Here is a 19,876-nt window from a genome sequence, read left to right on the forward strand (position 1 = left end):
GGAAATGGTGCCCTCCACAGGTTTCCCACCAGACTGCAAGTCATCATATTTGTAAATGTACATTGCTAACTCAGAATCAGGTTTAATATCACTGGTATATACATATGGCAGCTCTGTGGGCAAAAACACCATGTTAATGAGAGAGATCAGCTGATATGCAGGCGACAGTAATTCAAATAATGATGAATTACTACAATGGACTGCAGAATAGTATCTATAAACACACAATATGCCAAACCCTGACATGGACGGGCTACAGCAGCAGAAGACCATGAACATACACTCAGCGGCCACTTTATGAGGTCCAGGAAGTAGATTTTGTTATCAAGTGTTCAGAGAACAACTTGAACCCACAATCCTTTGCCTCAACACAAGAGAGCTAACATCAGGGTGACAGCTGGCAAACAGATTATACTTCCTTGTAGTTCTGGGAACTACTCCCAAAACGTCAGTTCTTTTCTCACAGCTGCAGTTCCTCACTCATGCCAGTGTTCTGTTATATTTAAGTTCTATAATATCTCAATATCTAATCTTTTACATACTGGGGACTGAAAATGCAACATTAACTATGACCGAACAATTCCCTGATGCCCAGGAATCTCTCTGTTCTATTACTAAAGTACAATTTCAACAAAAACAGATTACTTCACAATGTTAATAACCCAACTCTCTAAATAGTCTGTTTTCTCCACTTATGTCCAGGAGTCTGACTTCTTAGCTACTCAAAAAGCTTTAACACAAAAGACCTATTATTTCTTTCCCCAAAGAATAATTTTTTGCAAATATGTTACAAGGAAAGTCTTTAATCAGACTGGAACTAGATGCGTAAAATAATGAACTGTGATCAAAGTTACCAACTAGATATCCTATTTTGATTAGATGCTGTGCTATAATTAGATGATTGGGGTGCTACTAAAAAACAAGATGTCATTAATCCAGCATTATACAAGCTTTCACGTGGCTTGTTGAGACTCATCATTATGTGCCGTAACAAATGACATAACCATGATTGTTCTTCTCAAATTTTTCCTATGCAAGTGGTTTGCCATTGCTTTCTTCTGGACAGTATCGTTACAAGACTGGTGATCCCAGTCATTATCAATACTCCGATCAAAGATTGTCTACCTGGCATCAGTGGCTGCATAACTTGGACTTGTGATGCACCAGCTGCTCATTTGACCATCCACCACCTGCTCCCATGGCTTCACGTGACCCTGATCAGAAGCGGGGGTCTAAATGTGTGCTGCACATGCGGGCCAGAGGAGGGAAGGAGTGTCTGACACCTCCTTTGGTAGAGACGCATCTCCAGGCCACCACACACTTTTGAGAGTACGTTCCTATCATTAGTTCTAGGTTAGATTTTGAAAGTACCAAGGGACTCCTTTCAATCCCAGTCTTGTAATAATTACTGAAGCTCTGCTAGGAGTAAGAACAACCCAGGTCTCAGAACCAAATGCAACTTGTGCTTGATAGAGGTCAGGTCTATTACCTCAGGTTTAAGCTTATAAAATTAACCCATTTTCTATAAAAAAAAGTATATATTTTAATTAGTAATACATCTTGGCGTGCCTAGAGTCTATTGATAATATTAAAATGCTTAAAATTCAGCCTCCTTAACTTTCCAAGTATCGTTCATTTTTTCCCACTTTCAACAATGACAAGCAGAATTCATCTAAACCCTGTGCCTTATAATTCTGTAGGTCCTTGGAACTGACGCACTTCTTTACCTGCTTTCAAAAAATCGGAGTTTACACTTGCTCTGCGTTCCTGACATGTCCCTGCAACATCTTACACAGGTAAGACTGTAAGACATCAGAGCAGAATTAGGCTTTTTGGACCATTGAGTTGGTTCCACCATCCCATCATGAATGATTTCTTCTCCCTCTCAAACCATCCCCCTGCCTCCTCCCCAAAACCTTTGACAGCCTTACTACACAAGTACCTATCAACTACTGCTTTAAATATTCCAATAACTTGGCCTTCTGTAGCAAAACTGACTATCAAAATCATCATTAAGTGAGGCATTGACAGCCGTCTGCCACAGATTTACTTCACTCTGGCTAAAGAAATTCCTCTTCATTTCTGTTCTAAAGGGACATTCTTCTCTTCTGATGCTATGACCTTGGGTCCTAGACTCCCTCACTATAGGAAACATCCTTTTCATGTCTAATCGATCTAGGCCTTTCAATATTTTAAAGACTAAAATCAGCCAACCCCCCATTCTTCAAAACTCAGTGAGTGCGGGCCCTGAGCCATCACACATTCTTCACACAGATCCTCATATGCATGTTAACCCTTTCATTCCTGTGATCATTCTCGTGAACCTGCTCAGGACCCTCTCTAATGCCAGCACATCCTTTCTTAGATAAAGGGCCCAAAAACTGCTCACCTTATTCCACTTATGGCCTGACCAATGACTTATAAAGCCCCAGCCTCAGATCGAACCACTTCTGGTCTTTTATGACACAGGGCATTAATGCTGCAAAACCAGCTGAGAGATTATAGCATATTAGTTATGGGTTTTAGGACCCAAGGCGTGCCTTCTTCACACTGTTACCATCAGGCACAGAAGCCTGAAAGCACACACACAGTGATTCAGGAACAGCTTCTCCCCCTCTGCCATCTGATTTCTGAATGGACATTGAACCCATGAACACTAACTCACTACTCATTTTTATTTATTTCTGTTTTTGCACTAGTTTAAATTCTTATATATTTCTACTGTAATTCTGTCTTTTTTCTATATTTATCATGTATTGTTGGTGCGAATTTAACAAATTTCATGAGATTAAACCTGATTCTCATTCTTTCCTTTTATCCCTCTACCTAATTTATTCAATTTTCCATAAACTCGCACATGTAATGTGATGTTCACTACATTACTGCTCTATACGAATATTGTAAGGCCAGGTGGAATGAAAGCTGCACTTGTTTGTGTCCATTACAAATGTTCACAGCTTCGTACAGTACTGTGCAAAAGTTTTAGGCACATATATATATAGCTAGGGTACACAAGACTTCTGCATAGTACTGTAATAATTTTTTCTATCGCACTGTACTGTTATCACAAAAAAAAACTTCATGACATACGTAAGTGATGATAAACCCGATTCTGATATGAGTCTCTACTGTGGGCTGGGAGTGGGAAGGGGGCAATTGTTTGGAATCAAGTGACCTCGCCTGGTGTCTCATGGGCTGGGTGTGTCTGTACCCTCACCATCACCGCCCCGGTACTCTGTCTCTGCCAGTTGTTCCACAGCCCTCCCACAGCAGTATTCCCAAAATACTTTGCTCAAGCCAGATTTCCAAACTCGCTCTCTGCTCTACGTTGACAAAAGTTCCAGGCACCCTAGTTATATAAAAGTGCCCAAGGCCATTGCACAGTATTGTGAACTCCAATCTAAATTGTTAATAAATGTAATCAACAACGGAGAACCCAGCTCCAATTGCCGCATGGATCACCCTTTTCATTCTAATGCTGAAGTGATACAAGAAGCCTTTGAAATGTGTGACGTTAAAAACAAACCTTGAATCGATCTTGGCGTTCACAAAGTGTTCCATTGGGCATGGGTGCTCGGCATCTGTGCTTAACTGGCTCAAACTTTCCTGCAAAGGTTATGTATCTGGTTTTCAGCAAAGCTGCCATCTCCACATTCTCCGAATCATCCTCCATCTGCTTGGACTCCAAGAATCGATGTGGAGTTTCAATTCTGGTAAATACATAATTGAAAGATAAAGCCCATCTTGCAGGGATGTATGACACTAGGGTTCATAATTTGACATTGATATTATAATTTTTACATTAATAATTACATTTAGAAATTCAGTGGTGTAATGTCAAACAGGAGAAAATCCGCAGATGCCGGAAATCCAAAGCATCACACACAAAATGCTGGAGGAACTCAGCAGGCCAGGCAACAAATACAGAAAAGAGTAAACAGTCAATGTTTCGGGCTGAGACCTTTCATCAGGACACAATGATCCGCAAAATTATAAGACCGGGGTTCAAATGAATTCCGCTTATTATTGTAGAAAGTGAGAAAGAACAAACAGTACTTGGAAGGTTTAGGAGGCTGACTTTTAATAATGAATTTTAAGTAAGCATTTAATATTATCAATGGACTCCAGGCTTGCCAAAGAGTTTTACTAATTAAAATATATAGAGAGGCCTCCATCGGACAGGGTCAACCATCGATGTTGTGTCCTAGCTGTCTAGATATGCAAGCCTGGGCAGTATGATATGCAGAACAAGCTGTTGCCCTTGTAGCAAGCCTGATGAAGGGTCTCAGCTCGAAACGTCAACTGGTTACTCTTTCCCATAGATGCTGCCTGGCCTGCTGAATTCCTCCAGTGTTGTGTGTGTTGCAGTTGTGCAATGACGCTGCTCAACATAACTTACAGTATTTTCATTGCCCAGCTTGTCTACATTTACACATTGGTAGTTCGTCAGTCCTTGTTAATGCATGGATTTTATAAATTATAGTTCTTTCTCTCTTGTAATAAAGAATTTCTAGGTAGTATATGGTGACATATATGTACTTTGATAATAAATTTTACTTTCACTTTGACATTGGAACATTCTTGCACTGAACAGTTTTCGATTCAATGGGCCAGATGGCCTGTTTCTTTACTCTAACACTTCCATGCTTTGGTATTTCAGCTTTTACTATGCTTCCATTACAAAAGGAAAAAATCAGTATTACCAACTCTATATTCAAGCAATTTTTAAAGCTAAAATCTGAAAATCCAGCACTGGGATCCTGATGACCATTGGTTAAAACAAAGGGCAGAATGCCCTCTGGTGGCTGTGTAAATACATTACATGAGAAATAGAAGCATTTACGAAATCGCAGCAGAGGCTTATAACCCAAAATAAACACTAAAATGTGACTAATTTCTATAACAAGTTCTTTCAAAAGTCTGTCTGAAGTAAGTAATGTAAAATAATAGTACAACTCAAAAACTGAAGGAGAAATTTTTCTGGGTGAAAAGTGCAATAATTGATAGAAATACATTGGATTGCAATTAATTGGGGTAGCTGCTTATTTGGGACAATATTTAAAGGACAAAAACTTATCGAGAAAATTGCCGGAGCTCCTGTCATTTAGTTGGGACACAATGTCACTTAAATGGGGCAGGAAACCGTTGCCGGACAGGTTCTAACTAGCGTCAGTCCAAGCTTAAAAGAAGCAAGGGAGTAATTTGCCAAGGCCCTGGCTGTCATTTTTCAATCGTCCCGTGCTAAGGACTGGTACTGTAGGAATGGAAGTCTGCTAACATTCTGTTGTTGCTTAAGAATGGAGGAAGGAATAAACTAAGTGATTATAGTCCAGTTAGCTTAATTTTTGAATTAGAATCAAATTTAATATCACCGGCATACGTCGTGAAATTTGTTAACTTTAGGGCAGCAGTACAATGAAATATGTGATAAATAAAAATAGAGAAATAACAGTCACATAAAATAAAGCACTTAAGTTAAAAGCAGTAGTGCAAAAAAAAACAAATAAAAAACTAGTGAGGCAGTGTTCATGGGTTCAATCCCATTTAGCAGTTCAGGAACAGCTTCTTCCCCTCTGCCACCTGATTTGAGTGTGTGCCTTCAGGCTTCCGTACCTCCCTCCCGATGGTAACAGTGTGGAGGGGGCATCTTCTGGGTGGTGCAGATCCTTAATGATGGCAGTGGCAAATGACAGCAGTGAGCAAATTATTGGATTCCATTCTAATGAAAATGTAAGCCTTCCTTTTAATGGCAAAAATTCATGGGACAGTGAGCAGGGATTATTTTCGAGGGAAAGTCATGTCTCACTAAACTTACTGAATTCGTTGAGGATCTATAAAGAGGATCAATGAGGGCATGCATGTGATGTAGACTATGCAATTTTACAAGGCTCTTAATGAGGCCCCAGTAGAATCCTGGTTAAAATAGTAAATAACCACGAGATCTGAGGATTGAACCAAAAATGGCTCGGTGGCAGGAAGCCAAAAGTTACTGGTTATTTGCGTGGCTGTTAATTACTCAATTCCTTGCTTCTCAAGGGTGATGTTACAGAGATTTAAAGAGTATGAGGAGGTAGTCAGAGTGTGGGGGAGACTAGATGGGGTTCAAGGTGAGAGGGCTCTATAACTAAAGGAGATTTGAGGAAAACGTTTCCACACAGAGCATGTTGATTGTATGGAGTGAGAAGCCAGAGAAGGTGGTGGACGTAAACACAGTTACAACACTTGAAATGTATTTAGACAGTTCCTTGCATAGGAATGGAGGAGTGACTATTGGTGTACTGCAGGGATCGGTGTTGTTCACTTCACACTATACCTCAATGATTCAGAGATGATGGAACTGATGGCTTTGTGGCTAAGTTTGCAGACACTACAAAGATAGGTGGCGGGGCGGGTAGCATTGAGGGTCTGCAGATGGATTAGAGAGATTAGGAGAATGGGCAAATAGAATACAGTGTGGGCCTTTGATATGGTGCTGCACATGAGGCTGCTTAACAAGATAAGAGTCCACGATGCTAGAGGAAGATGCCAGCACGGATAGAAGCTTGGGTAATTTGCAGATGGCAAAGAATGGGGAATAAAGGGGGCACATTCTGGTTGGCTGCCGGTATCTAGCCGTGTTCCACAGGGGTTGGTGTTGGCACTGTTTCTTTTCACATTATATGTCATGGGAGAATGAATAAACAGATAGACTGTTTTCTAAATGGGGAGGAAAATTCAAAAATCAGAGTTGCGAGGAAACTTGGACGAGTCAGGGTGTCAAAGGTTATGGGGAGAAGGCAGAGAAATGGGTTGAGAAATTCGGTTGGTAGGTGGGACTAGGTGAGAGTAAGCGACCAGCATGGACTAGAAGGACTGAGATGGCCTGTTTCTGTGCTGTAATTGTTATATGGTTAAATTAGCCATGATGGAATGGTAGAGCAGACACGATGGGCCAAGTGGCCTAATTCTGTTCCTATGTCTTATGGTATTCATGGGATTAGTGTAAAAAGGCTTGGAAAAGTTGGACAAAGGGGGCTATTTCTGTGCAGCCCCGCCCCATAATTCTATGGGATACATAGTATTTAAGATTTTGATATACTCAGAGAGAGAGGGACACAGACTGATAAGGACGCTGTGATAGCACAATGATTATCCTGATGCTTGTGTTCAAATCTCACTATATCCACTGTGGAAGTTTAACCTCCATTAACAAACTGAATATTGTTTTCATAAAGAAATTTCTTTGCAATAATGACTTTAAAACTACAGGTCTGAGAAAATTTTCATCCTCCAGTAATGTCCTTTGGGGAAAGAAGTCTCCTTGGAAACCCTAGAGACAAAAGATGATGGAGGAACTCAGAAGGTCAGCAGCATCTGTTAATGGAAATGGACAATTGAAGGCTTTTGCTCCAACCTCAACTCATTATATTGGCCATTTCTCCTCTAGGTGAAAGGCTCAAAGCTGAAATGCCAACTGTCAAGTCCCCTCCACAGATGCTGCCCGACCTACTGAGTTACTCCAGCACCTCGTTTCTGATCAAGGAGATCTCTTTACGTGGTCTAGTCTATATGTGGCTCCAGATCCGTTAATGCAGCTGATTGTGAGAACCATTCAGCTACATCACTGAAACAGATCAAAGAACAAAACCATATGCACCACCCAGTCACCTACGCACCAAATTCCACATGACAGGCCAGTCAACTTCTTCACAAACATGGGTGCTGGTGTCTTCATTGCGAGGGCAATTGTACACTAATAAACCACGACATATTCAAACTCAAAAAATCATTCCCTACAGGCAGCATGCCTGCTCCCTCCATCACAATCCCTGGATGCATTACCTTCTTACTAGCACCAGAGAGGGCAATAGGGCAGCAGGGGAAAGCTTTAGGAGATCTTATTACTGACCCCAGACCTTATGAAATCTCAAGATACCGGGCAAAATATTAGCAAAGGAAATCTCCTTCCGACGACCAGCACAAATCCTCCTCAAATGATGCAGCAGTGTTCTTCCACACATTACAATCATAAAATATTAGAGTATGGAAATAGGCCATTCAGCCCAACCCATCCATGCCAACCAGTGGGCACACTTCTGCATAAACCAATAGCCCAATACTTCATCCAAGGTCTATGCCCAAGAGATTCATCTGGACACTTCTTACGGAAGTTGTAAGGCAGCTTCAATGACTCTCTCAGGCAGTTTACTCAAGGCACTAACCACTCTCTGGGTGAAGAAAGTCCCTTTACTATTCCCCCTAAACCTCTTTCATCTGACCTCAAAGCCTATCACCAGTGCTCCATTACTGGCCAAGCTGGTGGAACCCAAATTTGCTGCCATGTCTCTGCAGTAGGTAATGAGAGAGAAGTCTATTTAATCTCAGACACCATAGCACAGGTCAAAATGTCTATGATACTGCTCTTATTGAGGCGAAGTATGAGACTTCACATCAGGTAACATCATGCATGTAGCATTAAAGACCAAGTTGCTCCAGTACAGTTACCACACTGGCATCCAACCAACAACAAGGAGAATTGTTCAAGTTCATAAAACTGCACAATTCATAAATCCCATCTTACTAATTAGCATCCAATCTTGATGCTAATACTCACATCCAATACTCACTCTTGAGAGGAAAGTACTGTTACTATATTATCAAGCAGCACTTATTCACTTATTATGCTCAGGGTCATTGCCTTGCTGGAAAACAACTCTTCTCCCAAGTCGTAGTTCTCTTGCAGACTGCATCAGGTTTTCCTCCAGAATTTCACTGTACTTTGCTGCATTCATTTTACCCTCTACCTTCACAAGCCTTCCAGGGCCTGCTGCAGTGAAGCATCCCCACAGCATGATGCAACCACCACCACACTTCATGCTGGTAGGATGGTGTGTTTTTGGTTACGTGTGGTGTTTGGCTTACGCTAAACATTGCACTTAGCCTGATGGCCAGACGTTCAATTTTGGTTTCATCAGACCATAGAACCTTCTTCCAGCTGACTTCAGAGTCTCCCACATGCCTTCCAGCAAACTCTAGCCAAGATTTCATGAGAGTTTTTTTTCCCCAACAGTGGCTTTCTCTTTCCCACTCGCCCACAAAGCTGCAACTGGTGAAACTCCTGGGCAACAATTGTTGTATGCACCGTCTCTCCCATCTCAGCCACTGAAGCTTGTAACTCCTCCAGAGTTGTCATAGGTCTCTTGGTGGCCTCCCTCACTAGTCTCCTTTTTATACAGTCACTCAGTTTTTGAGGACGATCTGCACTAGGTCACAGAGCCAGACTCAGTACCAGACACCCAGTCATTGCCACTTCCTCCTGGTAGGTCAAATCTTCCCTAACAGTTTCCAAAGTAATATACCTATTACTGAGGGCAAAGTCAAGTCATTTGAACTGAGAGAGCTCCTGTGCATTGAAATTCATTCTGCATAATACACCCTACTTCCTTAGCAAGATCTATGAGGGAAAGGTGGTAGAGAATAAAAATACACAATATGAGAAAAATTCACCTTCCTGATCAGATATTTATATACAAGCTTATTGAATCACAAGTCATACTTAGGTTAGTTAATCAAAGCACAACAGTTCCTCGAACCAGCTTTATACAGGCAAAGACTGCAGCCACAGCAATCCACATTCAGCGAATCAGGCATCTGCTGTGGGACGAATGGTCCCGTCAAGGTTGAGGGTCAAACCCTACATCAGAACAGTTCAAAATACTGACAGATTCTTTCCTCACACAGATGCTTCTCAACTGCAGAATTCCCCCAGTAGGTTGTTTGTTGCTTGAGGTTGTAGCATTCATAATCTCTTGTGTCTCCAAAAACTGCAGCCAAATGGATTAAAATGCATGGACTGGAGTTCATGTCATCATGTACAAGCTAATTATCAAAGACCTTCACAGCTGAAATCCTGTCATCAATATTCCACATAATTCTCATCTAAAGTTTCAATATATATTTTCATGAAAATTTATATGTTGCCATTGTAAATAATTAAGGTAAGCAGCCTGAACAATTTACAGAAAATCTGAACTGAATATAGTCAGAAGAGAAAGAATTTGTGGCTTTAATCAACCAGAAGGTATCAATAGAAGAGATTGCCTCATCAGTTTCCTAAGCAAATCTCTTAAAATTACTCCCTGTCGTGAACAGGCAGCTGAAATATTTACAGAAATGGGATCTGTTTGATTACTGCTGAGAAGTTGCAAGTAAACATTTTGTGTTTATTTTTTAACATAAATTCCTTAAGATGGAATAGTGTAGATAAGTTATGCATAATTTATATTAATTTAAGTTTATATAATTGTGAAATTTATGTTTGTCATTTTTATAATGTACTGTGTTGCTGCTGCAAACAGCTTTCATAGTATTTATACCCTGGGTATGTACACCCATGACAATGAACGTGAAATAGAAGTAATTGAATACTACAAGAGTTAAATCAAAATGGCAAATTACTTGGGAATTTTGCCAGATGTAGTCTGCTCTTCTCCCCAGTAGTGAAGGTCTAACCCAAAGGGTACAACAGGGGCTTTTTTCATCTCTTCCATTTTTCTTTTCTTGGCTTCTTCACTCAACAATTCGGGTCCTGCTGATGTGGATGCCTGAACACCATCCTCGGAGGTTTGAGCAAGGCTATTAAAAGAACATATTTTAAAAAATAAAATCAATGGAAAGTAAAATTTGCACAATGACAGTTCCAAATTCATTACCTTCTGCACTAATATTCACATTAATGCAGACCCACTGACTAATACCATTATTATAGATATAACTTGCTTATAAACTTAATTACATTCCCAACATAATTCTTTTAGCAATATTCCTGAAGGTCACTCATAGAAAAATAAAAACAGACATTATCTATAAGAGTGCTAATTACGTAAATAAAAGATACAATGACTAATTTATCCTTTCATCTTTTCCCCAGTATTTGTTTCAAAAGCAGACAACAAAATGTAAACACAGGGAAAACTAACCCATGTTTCTCAAGCAATAAGATATTAAAAGTATACTTGACTGTTACGGAATGGGAGCTGGCTTTTTTTTGTGCCACCATTAGAGTCACAGAGTCATAGAAGGGAACAGCACAGAAACAGGCCCTTCAGCCCTTCTAGTCCATGCCGAACTATGTAAACTGCCTATTCCCATCCATCCATCCATACGTCTCTTAAATGTGAAACCAAGCTCGCATGCACCATTCATGTTCCCCTTAAGGTTTTTACCTTTCACCTTTAACCCATGATCTCTAGTTATAGTCCCACCAAACCTCAGTGGAAAAAGCCTTGTCTATACCCCTCATAATTTTGTATTGCATTATCATATCTCCTCTCAATCTTCTACATTCCAAGAAATAAAGTCCTAACCTATTTAATCTTTCCTTATAACTCAGGTCCTCCTGATACAGCAACATCCTTGTAAATTTTCTCTGTACTCTTTCAAACTTATTTACATCTTTTCTGTAGGTAGGCGACAAAAACTACACACAATACTCCAAATTAGGCTTCGCCTACATCTTGTACAAATTCAAATTAACATCCCATCTCCTTAAATATTTTCTACCTGTAAATAAATTCCTGTACCACAAATTCACTTTTATCACCATATCCCCTAACTGCCCCCCTCCCTTTCAAATGAACACAAAAATTTGAGAAGTCTGGACATAAAACACTACGGCCAAGAGCAGGCCTTTCAGCCCACAAAGTCTGCACTGAACATGATGTCAAATTGAACCGAATCCTTTCTGCCTACATGTGATCCATTTCCCTCCATAACGAGTATATTCATGGATCTACGTACAAGTTGTTTCTTTTTAAACACCACTATCGTACCTGCTTCCACCACACTTCTTGCAGGCAAATCCAAGCAACATCACTCTCTTGGACAAAAATATTTGCCCTGCATACCTCCTTTCAACTTGCCCTGTTTCACGTTAAATTCATGTCTTCTAGTATGGGAGATCTACAGAGAACAATTTATGTGGAGGGCTTATGTACTCTCCCTTGTGAGGTAACAGCATACCAGTGTCAAGACTTGAACAGTTTTTTTTAGACATTATCTCTAAAAGTGGTCAACAGAATGAATAGTGGTGTAATGGCATTTAGGATTCTCTATCAGCTTGTTATCCTCATAAATATGCATTCATACTTAATATATACCATAGTAAATTTCAACTAATATATTCTCTGGAAAAACCCCCTCTCATTTAACTCATACCCAATGAACCCGAATACTTAACTGCTTACTAGTTCTTACATGAAGATTAAGTTGAAACGAAAACCTGATTAGCCTCACTCAATTTCTTTTGTGCTTAGAAAATCGTTTATTCAGGTAATTTGGTGTGCAAGTCATTGAAAATTACCTTCAATGTTAAGACAATTAAGAACTGCACAGTTCTTTAGTTAAAAACAAAGTTAAGTACTGCAAGAGTAACTTGACTTTTACTCTGACCATTGAACAATGTCATACTATGTTTACATGTTGCCTTAGACCAACTATGACCCATTAATGTTAATAAACATAGAAAAATACAGCACTGGCTAGGACATTTAGTACACGATGTGTTGATCTTGATACCAATTTGTACAAACTTCCACCTTTTGTTGTACCATTCATATCACTCTATTCTCTTCATGTTTATATATCTATCTAAAAGCCTCTTAAACGCCACCAAACTTCCATTACCACCACTGGTGGTAACCTATTGCATGCAACTGCAAGGGAGTACAATGTTGGTAAGTGCGAGGTCATCAATTTTGGAAGGAAAAAATAGAAGATCAGATTATTATTTAACTGAGCTGATGAAAGATTGTAGCATGGGGAAAGAATTCTGACTGACTATCCTAGCTTTCTCCCCAAAGCTTCCAGTGTCTTGGGGAGAACAGCACAAGCTTGTCCAACTTTTCCTTATGGCTCATACCCTCTCATGCAAGCAGCATCATGGTAAACATCTTCTGCACCATTTCTACAATCTGCACATCCTTCCTACAATGGGGTGGCCAGAACTATACACAATGCTCTAAGCACAGTCTGATTAAAGCACGATTTTAGTTAGTTGTGGCATGGCTTCCCCATTCTAAAGCTCCATACCTTTACCAAGGAAGACTAGAACCTTCTTACCACCTTATTCACTTGCTTAGCCACTTTCAGTGAATTATGGACCTCCTCTCAAAAATCCCTCTGTATCCCTCTGCTATGAAAGATTCTACAATTAACTGTATACTTCCTTTTCTCATCTGACCCCCCCCCCACCCACCCCAAGTGCAGCACCTCACACTTGCCCAGATTAAATTCCATCTGGCAGTTCTCTACCTGTATCTGTATTTGCTTTACGTCACTGTATTCTTTGATTGTCCTTTCCACATGTCCACCAATCCTAAAACTCACTAATCCAACCATCTATATTTCATCCAAATTATTGATATATATCAAAAACAACGGAGGTTCCAACATCAATCCTTGTGAAACACCACTTGTCACTCTAGACAGAACAACAGCTGACCTCCAGCCAGAAAATCAGCAATCCACTCTTAATCTGTCTTCTATCAGCAAGCCAGTTCTGAATCCAACCTTGTAACTTACACTGGATAACATGCACCTTTATCTTCTGAATCAATCTACCATGAGGGACTTTATCAAATGCCTTACTGAAGGCATCCACTTACGCCCATCAAGCTCCTTTGTCACTTCCTCAAAAGACTCAACTCAATAACCTCCTTAAAAAAAACTCAACATGACCTACACAAAGCCATGCTGTCCCAAAGCACATAAATTCTAGTATCCTTTACGATAGTTTCCCTATCACTGATGTGACGCTCACTGGTCTATAATCACCTGGATTGACCCCATCTCCTTTTCTGAACAAATGCATAACACTTACTACTCTCCAGTCCTCTGGGACCTTACCTGTTGCGAGTGAGAACATAAATTTATTTGCCAAAGTCTCAGCAATCTCATCACTTGGTGCTTTCAATATTCTAGGATATATACCACCAGGCCTCAATGCTTTTCAGAAGACAGCACTACCACATCTTCCATCTCAAAATATCCTAACACATTTAACATGACCTACTCTGATTTTACTATCCTCCAAATCCTTCTCCTCAGAAATAAAACAGTCGCAAAGTAATAATGCTTAAGCATCATAGGAGATACGAATCTTCAGTAAAACATCATCTAATCTCACACTGCATGGGCAGGGAAGTATCAGATGAGGGGGAAATGGAGCTCGTGCTTTCCCAGCATATATGATGAATAAACTCTTCTCAGGCTTCCAGACAGGCACAGGTATCGAGTATAACCAACATTTCAATGACCAACTCTGCCATCTTCTTCAGGCATGATGCATCCTTTTCTCAATCGAACTGCAATCGAAATTATCTCTTAGGGACTCTGGAGGAGTCACTAAAAAGAAGCAAGGTCTATGCAGAGCACCCACTGTTAAAGTGGCCAAGCTTCAGCTGAACAAGCTTGGGCGAGAATAGGTGCGAACTAGATCTGAACTTGAGAAGTTATAGATTCATTTATCGTTGGCAGAATGGCAGTTCAGGCAGTGGAATATGCCTTCTATGAGATGAGGGGTTTCAGAGTACCTAACACAGTCTATCTGATGACTACTTTTTGCAGGAAGTGCACCCTACTTCAGCTCTTGACTGACAAGCTGAAGGAACTGGAACTGGAGCTGAATGCACTCAGGACCATCCGGGAGGCTGAAAACCTCACAGATGAGATTTTTACAGAGGTGGTCACACCCAGAGTGCAGACTCCATATAGTAGGTAGATCGCCACCAGGAAGAATAAGGGATAACTGCACACACCCAATCACTGAAATGTTCTCACAGCCTATGGACTCACTTTCAAGGACTCTTCACCTCATGTTTTCAATATTTATTATTATTTCTTTTTTCCCTCTTTGTTTTTGAATTTGCAGTTCATAGGGTTTTTTGCAGAATGGCTGTCATCCGTTTGGACAGTGTCTCTTGTTGATTCAATTCTGTTTCTTGTACTTACTGTGATTGTCGCAAGAAAGTTAATCACAGGCTTGTATACAGTGACATGCATATATTTTGATAATAGATTTATAACTTATATTAAATTTATATAAGTTATGGGTCGATGCAGCTATTCTGTTTTTGTGCGGGCAAGAGGGCTTTGGGGCTGATAATTGTGCTGCTGTTCTTTTCTTTCTTGGTTTTGTGGCTATCTGGAGAAGAATTTCAGAGTTGTAAACTTTGGTAATAAATAAACCTTCGAAAATTGCAGTCAGTGGGATGAATTGCTGTGCAACATGGGGGCAAAATTGGAAAAGGTAATGGATACAGGACTAGGGGTATTTATTATATTTGAATGCATGCTATACACAGAATAAGGTAGATGACCTTGGAGTGCAGATAGAGATTGTCATGCTTGACATGTGGGCATCATTGAGTCGTGGCTGAAAGAAGATCATAGTTGGACACTTAACATCCAAGAGTACAGATTGTATCAAAAGGACAAGAAGGTAAGGCAGAGGGGATGGGGTGACTCTGCTGGCAAAAGATTGAATCAAATCTTTAGAAAAAGGTGACATGGGATTGGAAGACATACAATCCTTGTGAGTAGAGTTAAGAAAATGCAAATGTGAAAATACCCTGATTGGAGTTATATATCCAGTAGCCAGGATATGGGATACAACAGGAGATAGAAAAGGCACGTAAAAAGGACAATGCTATGATAGTCATTTCGAATTTCAATATGCAGGTAGATTGAGAAAATCAGGTTGTTGACAGATCCCAAAAGAGGGAATTTCTATAATTCCTATGAGATGACTTTTTAGAGCAGCTTGTGGTTGAGCCCACTAGGAGAAAGGCAATTTTGGTTTGGGTGTTGTGTAATGAACAGGTTTGATTAGGGAGTGTAAGGTCAAGGAACCATTAGGAGCCAGTGATCGTCACATGAGAGAATTCTCTCTGCAGTTTGAGAGGGAGAAGATAATGTTCTAGTATTACAGTGAAGTTAAGGGAATTAGAGTCATGAGAGAGGACCTGGACAAAGTTGATCGGAAGGAGACACTAGCAGGAATGACGACAGAACAGCAATGGCTGATGTTTCTGGGGTTAATTCAGAAGACACAGGAAAAATACTTCCCAGAATGAAGAAGGATTCTAAAGGGAGGATGAGGCAACCATGGCTGACAAGGGAAGTCAAAGACACCATAAAAACAAATGAGAGGGCATGTAAAACAGCAAGGATTAGTGGGAAGTTAAAGAATTGGGAAGCTTTTAAAAAACAACTGAAGGCAACTAAAAACAGTGATAAAGAGTAAAAAGGTGAAATATGAAGGTAAAACCATAAGTTTTTTTTCCAGATATATAAAGAGTAAAAGATAATGGCTGTGGATACTGGACTGCTGAAAAATGATACCGGAGAGATAGTAATGGAGGACAGAGAAATGGCAGATGGACTTAATAAATATTTTGCTTCAGCCTTCACTGTGGAAGACACCAGCAGCATACCAGAAATTCAAGAATGTCGGGTAGAAGTGAGTGCTGTTGCTATAACTAAGGAAGAGGTGCTTGGGAAGCTGAAAGGTCTGATGGTAGATAATTCATCTGGATCAGATGGTGTACATCCCAAGGTTCTGAAAAAAGTGACTGAGGAGACTGTGGAGGTATTGGCAATGATTTTTCAAGAATCACTATATTCTTGAGTGATTCCAGAAGACAGGAAAATTGCAGATGTCACTCCACTCTTCAAGAAGGGAGGAAGGTAGGTCAAAGGCAGGAAATTATAGGCCAGTTAGCCTGACTTCAGTGGTTGGGAAGATGCTGGAATCCAGTATTAAGGATGAAGTTTCGGGATTGGAGGTACATGATAAAGTAGGCCAGGGTTGGCATGGTTTCCTAAAGGGGAAATCGTGCCTGACAAATCTGTTGGAATTCTTTGAGGAAATAATAGGTAGGATAGACAAAGCAGAGTCACTGGGTGTTGTCTGCTTGGTTTTTCAGAAGGCCTTTGACAAAGTGCCATGCATAAGTCTGCTTAACATGTTAAAAGCCCATGGTACGTATAGCATAGATAGAAGATTGACTGACTGGCAGGAGGCAAAAGTGGGAATAAAAGGGGCCTTTTGCTGGTTGGCTGCCGGTGACTGGTGGTGTTCTGCAGGGGTTAGTGTTGCAGCCGCTTCTCTTCATGTTATACGCCAGTGATTTGGATGAAGGAATTGGTGATTTTGTGGCCAAGTTTGTGAATGACACAAAGATAAGTGGAGGGGGAGGTGGTGTTGATGAAGCAGAGAGTCTGCAGAAGGGCTCCGACGGATTGGGACTAAAGACAAAGATGTGGCAGATGGAATATAGCATAGGGAAGCTATGGTCACGCACTTCGACAGAAGGAAAAAGGGTGCAGACTATTCTCTTAGGGCTCCTCGTGCAGATTCCCGAAAGGTTAACTTGCAAGTCGAGTTGGTGAGAAAGTCAAATGCAATGTCAGCATTCATTTCAAATATAAAAGCAAGGATATAATGCTGAGGCTTATAGGGCATTGGTCAGACTGCACTTGGAGTATTGTGAGCAATTTTCAGCCCCTTATCTAAGAAAGAATGTGCTGGCATTAGAGGGGGTAGAGAGCAGGTTCAGAAAAATTATTCCAGGAATGAAAGGGTTAACATATGAGGACCATTTGATGTCTCTCAGCCTTGCTGGAGTTTTAAAGAATGGGGAGGAATCACAATGAAAACTATCGAATATTGAAGGACCCAGACAGAGTGAATACAGAGATGATGTTTCCTTTGATGGGAGAGTCAAGAACCATAGGGAACCACCTCTGAAAAGAGGGATGTCCATTTGGAACAGAGATGAGGAGAACTTTCTTTAGACAGAGTGTCATGAATCAAGGTAACTCAATGCCATGGAGACCAAGTCATAGAGTATATTTAAAGCAGAGATTGATAGGTGCCTGAACAGTAAAGGAGTCAAAGGTTACATAAAGAAGGAGAGAGGACGGGGTCGAGAGGGATAATAAATGAGCCATGTTGGAATGGACAGCAAACCTGATGGGCCGAATGACCTAATTCTGTTCCTATGACTTATACACACTGGTCAAAACGTGCTTTGGACAAACTGCTGTTCCTTTTCACCTCCCAGTCAGTGTAACTATTTGACATTTTAATTTACATAGCACTATCCCTTTGAGACCAGGAGATCCTTCACACTACCTGCTTTTTCCACTTGAGTCAACATTTACCCCCGCCAAGTAGTATGTCGAATACCAGGTGAAACACGAAGTCTTTGGGGTAACTGCAAGTCTGTGTCTTTGCTATTGCTTTGTTCACGCTAGAGCGCTTGGTGGCGGGTGCCGACGCTTTTTTTGCTGGTGGGGTGAGGGGAGACCGTTGCTTTCTGCCGCTTACACGCAGGAGGGAGGGGAGTTGCAGGGACCGGGGTTCTAACATTTAACTGCCGTTCATTCTTTGGGGGCACTCCTCTCTTTTCATCGACGCTTGCGAAGAAAAAGCATTCCAGGATGTATATTGTGTACATTTCACTGACATTAAATGTACCTTCGAAACCTTTGAAGCCTCCCACCCCCCAACTCATGGTCCTGACACCTTTCCAAATAACTAAGAACATTATATGCCATTAATAAATCATTAGGTGCCACAGAAATGAAAATAGTCAATAAAGTCTGCACGCAGGAGCAGATAATATTTTATTACAGAAAGGAACATGCCAATGCTACTTACAAGCCACAATCCTCTGACTGGTAGAAGAAGTGATTCCCTGCACCACTATATCGTCTTGCTACAACCATTATGGTGAAATACACCATCAGTGTTATTGCCAATAAATTAATGAGGCTGCATTTCCTATTTGGCTTCGCTAAAAGACAGCCAAACATACAGATTTTATTTCAACAGTTTCTCCAAGATTGATTTCTAGTTTTTCCACTAATCTCTTGAAACTATGAAGCAACTGTCTGGTTTTTCTCTCTCATTCATCTAGTCGGAGGTCAAGTCTTACTAGCAAGGCCATCATGAGTAGACATCCCCAGGCAGATTGCTCGACTGTTTGGGGTACATTTCCTTCATCTATTTCTGCTAAGTGACCTGAAACCCTTCAACTAATTCATAAAGGCCAAATTGTTTCGACTGGATCGATTCAGAGAACTCAGTCACTGAAACCATGGTACAATTACTTGATCAAGATCTATTTCAGCCGAGCTTTCTTCAGCACTCTACTACATCATGAATTTCAAAAGCTCCTCGGATTTATTAACAAAAGATTCAATTTGCAATGTCTTTATCTTGTCCAACAGAAAGTACCACCTGTGTTCCTCCGTAATCAGCGGCCTCACGACTGAGAGATCTGGGTCTCAGTGCATGGATGACATTTATTTGTTTATTCCAAATCTTCTTCATTTCCAATTAATTTTCAGTAAACACGGAACTCATATTTGACTTCCATCAGAAAATGAAATTCTTCAGACAGATATAACACTGTGTTTCTGTGCTGAAGAGCTTTAGGACTCAAATTATTCTGCAAATTAGAATCCTCCAAAAAGTACAGTGATTGATGGTTATTCTAACCCATTACAAAATGTATGAAGTTCACACAGAAGGTTCTTTTATCTACCCTGGTTGCACTATTTTCAATTATATAATTGATTTAAACCTGAAACATACAGACAGCAAAGATGCATACATCAGGACGCTCTTTATCGATTACAGCTCAACATTCAATACTATCATCCTCTCAAAACTAATCAATAAGCTTCAAGACCTTGGCCTCAATACCTCCTTGTACAATTAGATCCTCGATTTCCTCACTTGCAGACCCGAGTCAGTTTGGATTGACAACAACATCTCCTCCACAATCGCATTCAGCACAGGTGAACCACAGGGCTGTGTGTTTAGCCC

At 40.5% G+C, this 19,876-nt stretch overlaps 1 protein-coding gene across 4 annotated transcripts in view; it reads right to left on the bottom strand.

Moving 5' to 3' along the window:
• Positions 1–19,876, bottom strand: part of uvssa (UV-stimulated scaffold protein A) — a 310,226-nt gene that overhangs the window by 236,338 nt on the left and 54,012 nt on the right. For all 4 annotated transcript variants that reach the window (XM_059965599.1, XM_059965596.1, XM_059965597.1 and 1 more), the window contains exons 10-11: positions 10,438–10,614; positions 3,527–3,710 (exon numbers count right to left, since the gene is read on the bottom strand). In XM_059965599.1, coding sequence (XP_059821582.1) covers positions 3,527–3,710; positions 10,438–10,614 — 361 coding nt within the window. The remainder of the gene's footprint in view (positions 1–3,526; positions 3,711–10,437; positions 10,615–19,876) is intronic.

The sequence above is a fragment of the Hypanus sabinus genome, chromosome 3 (genome assembly GCF_030144855.1).
Source record: "Hypanus sabinus isolate sHypSab1 chromosome 3, sHypSab1.hap1, whole genome shotgun sequence".
NCBI classification, from domain to species: Eukaryota; Metazoa; Chordata; class Chondrichthyes; order Myliobatiformes; family Dasyatidae; genus Hypanus; species Hypanus sabinus.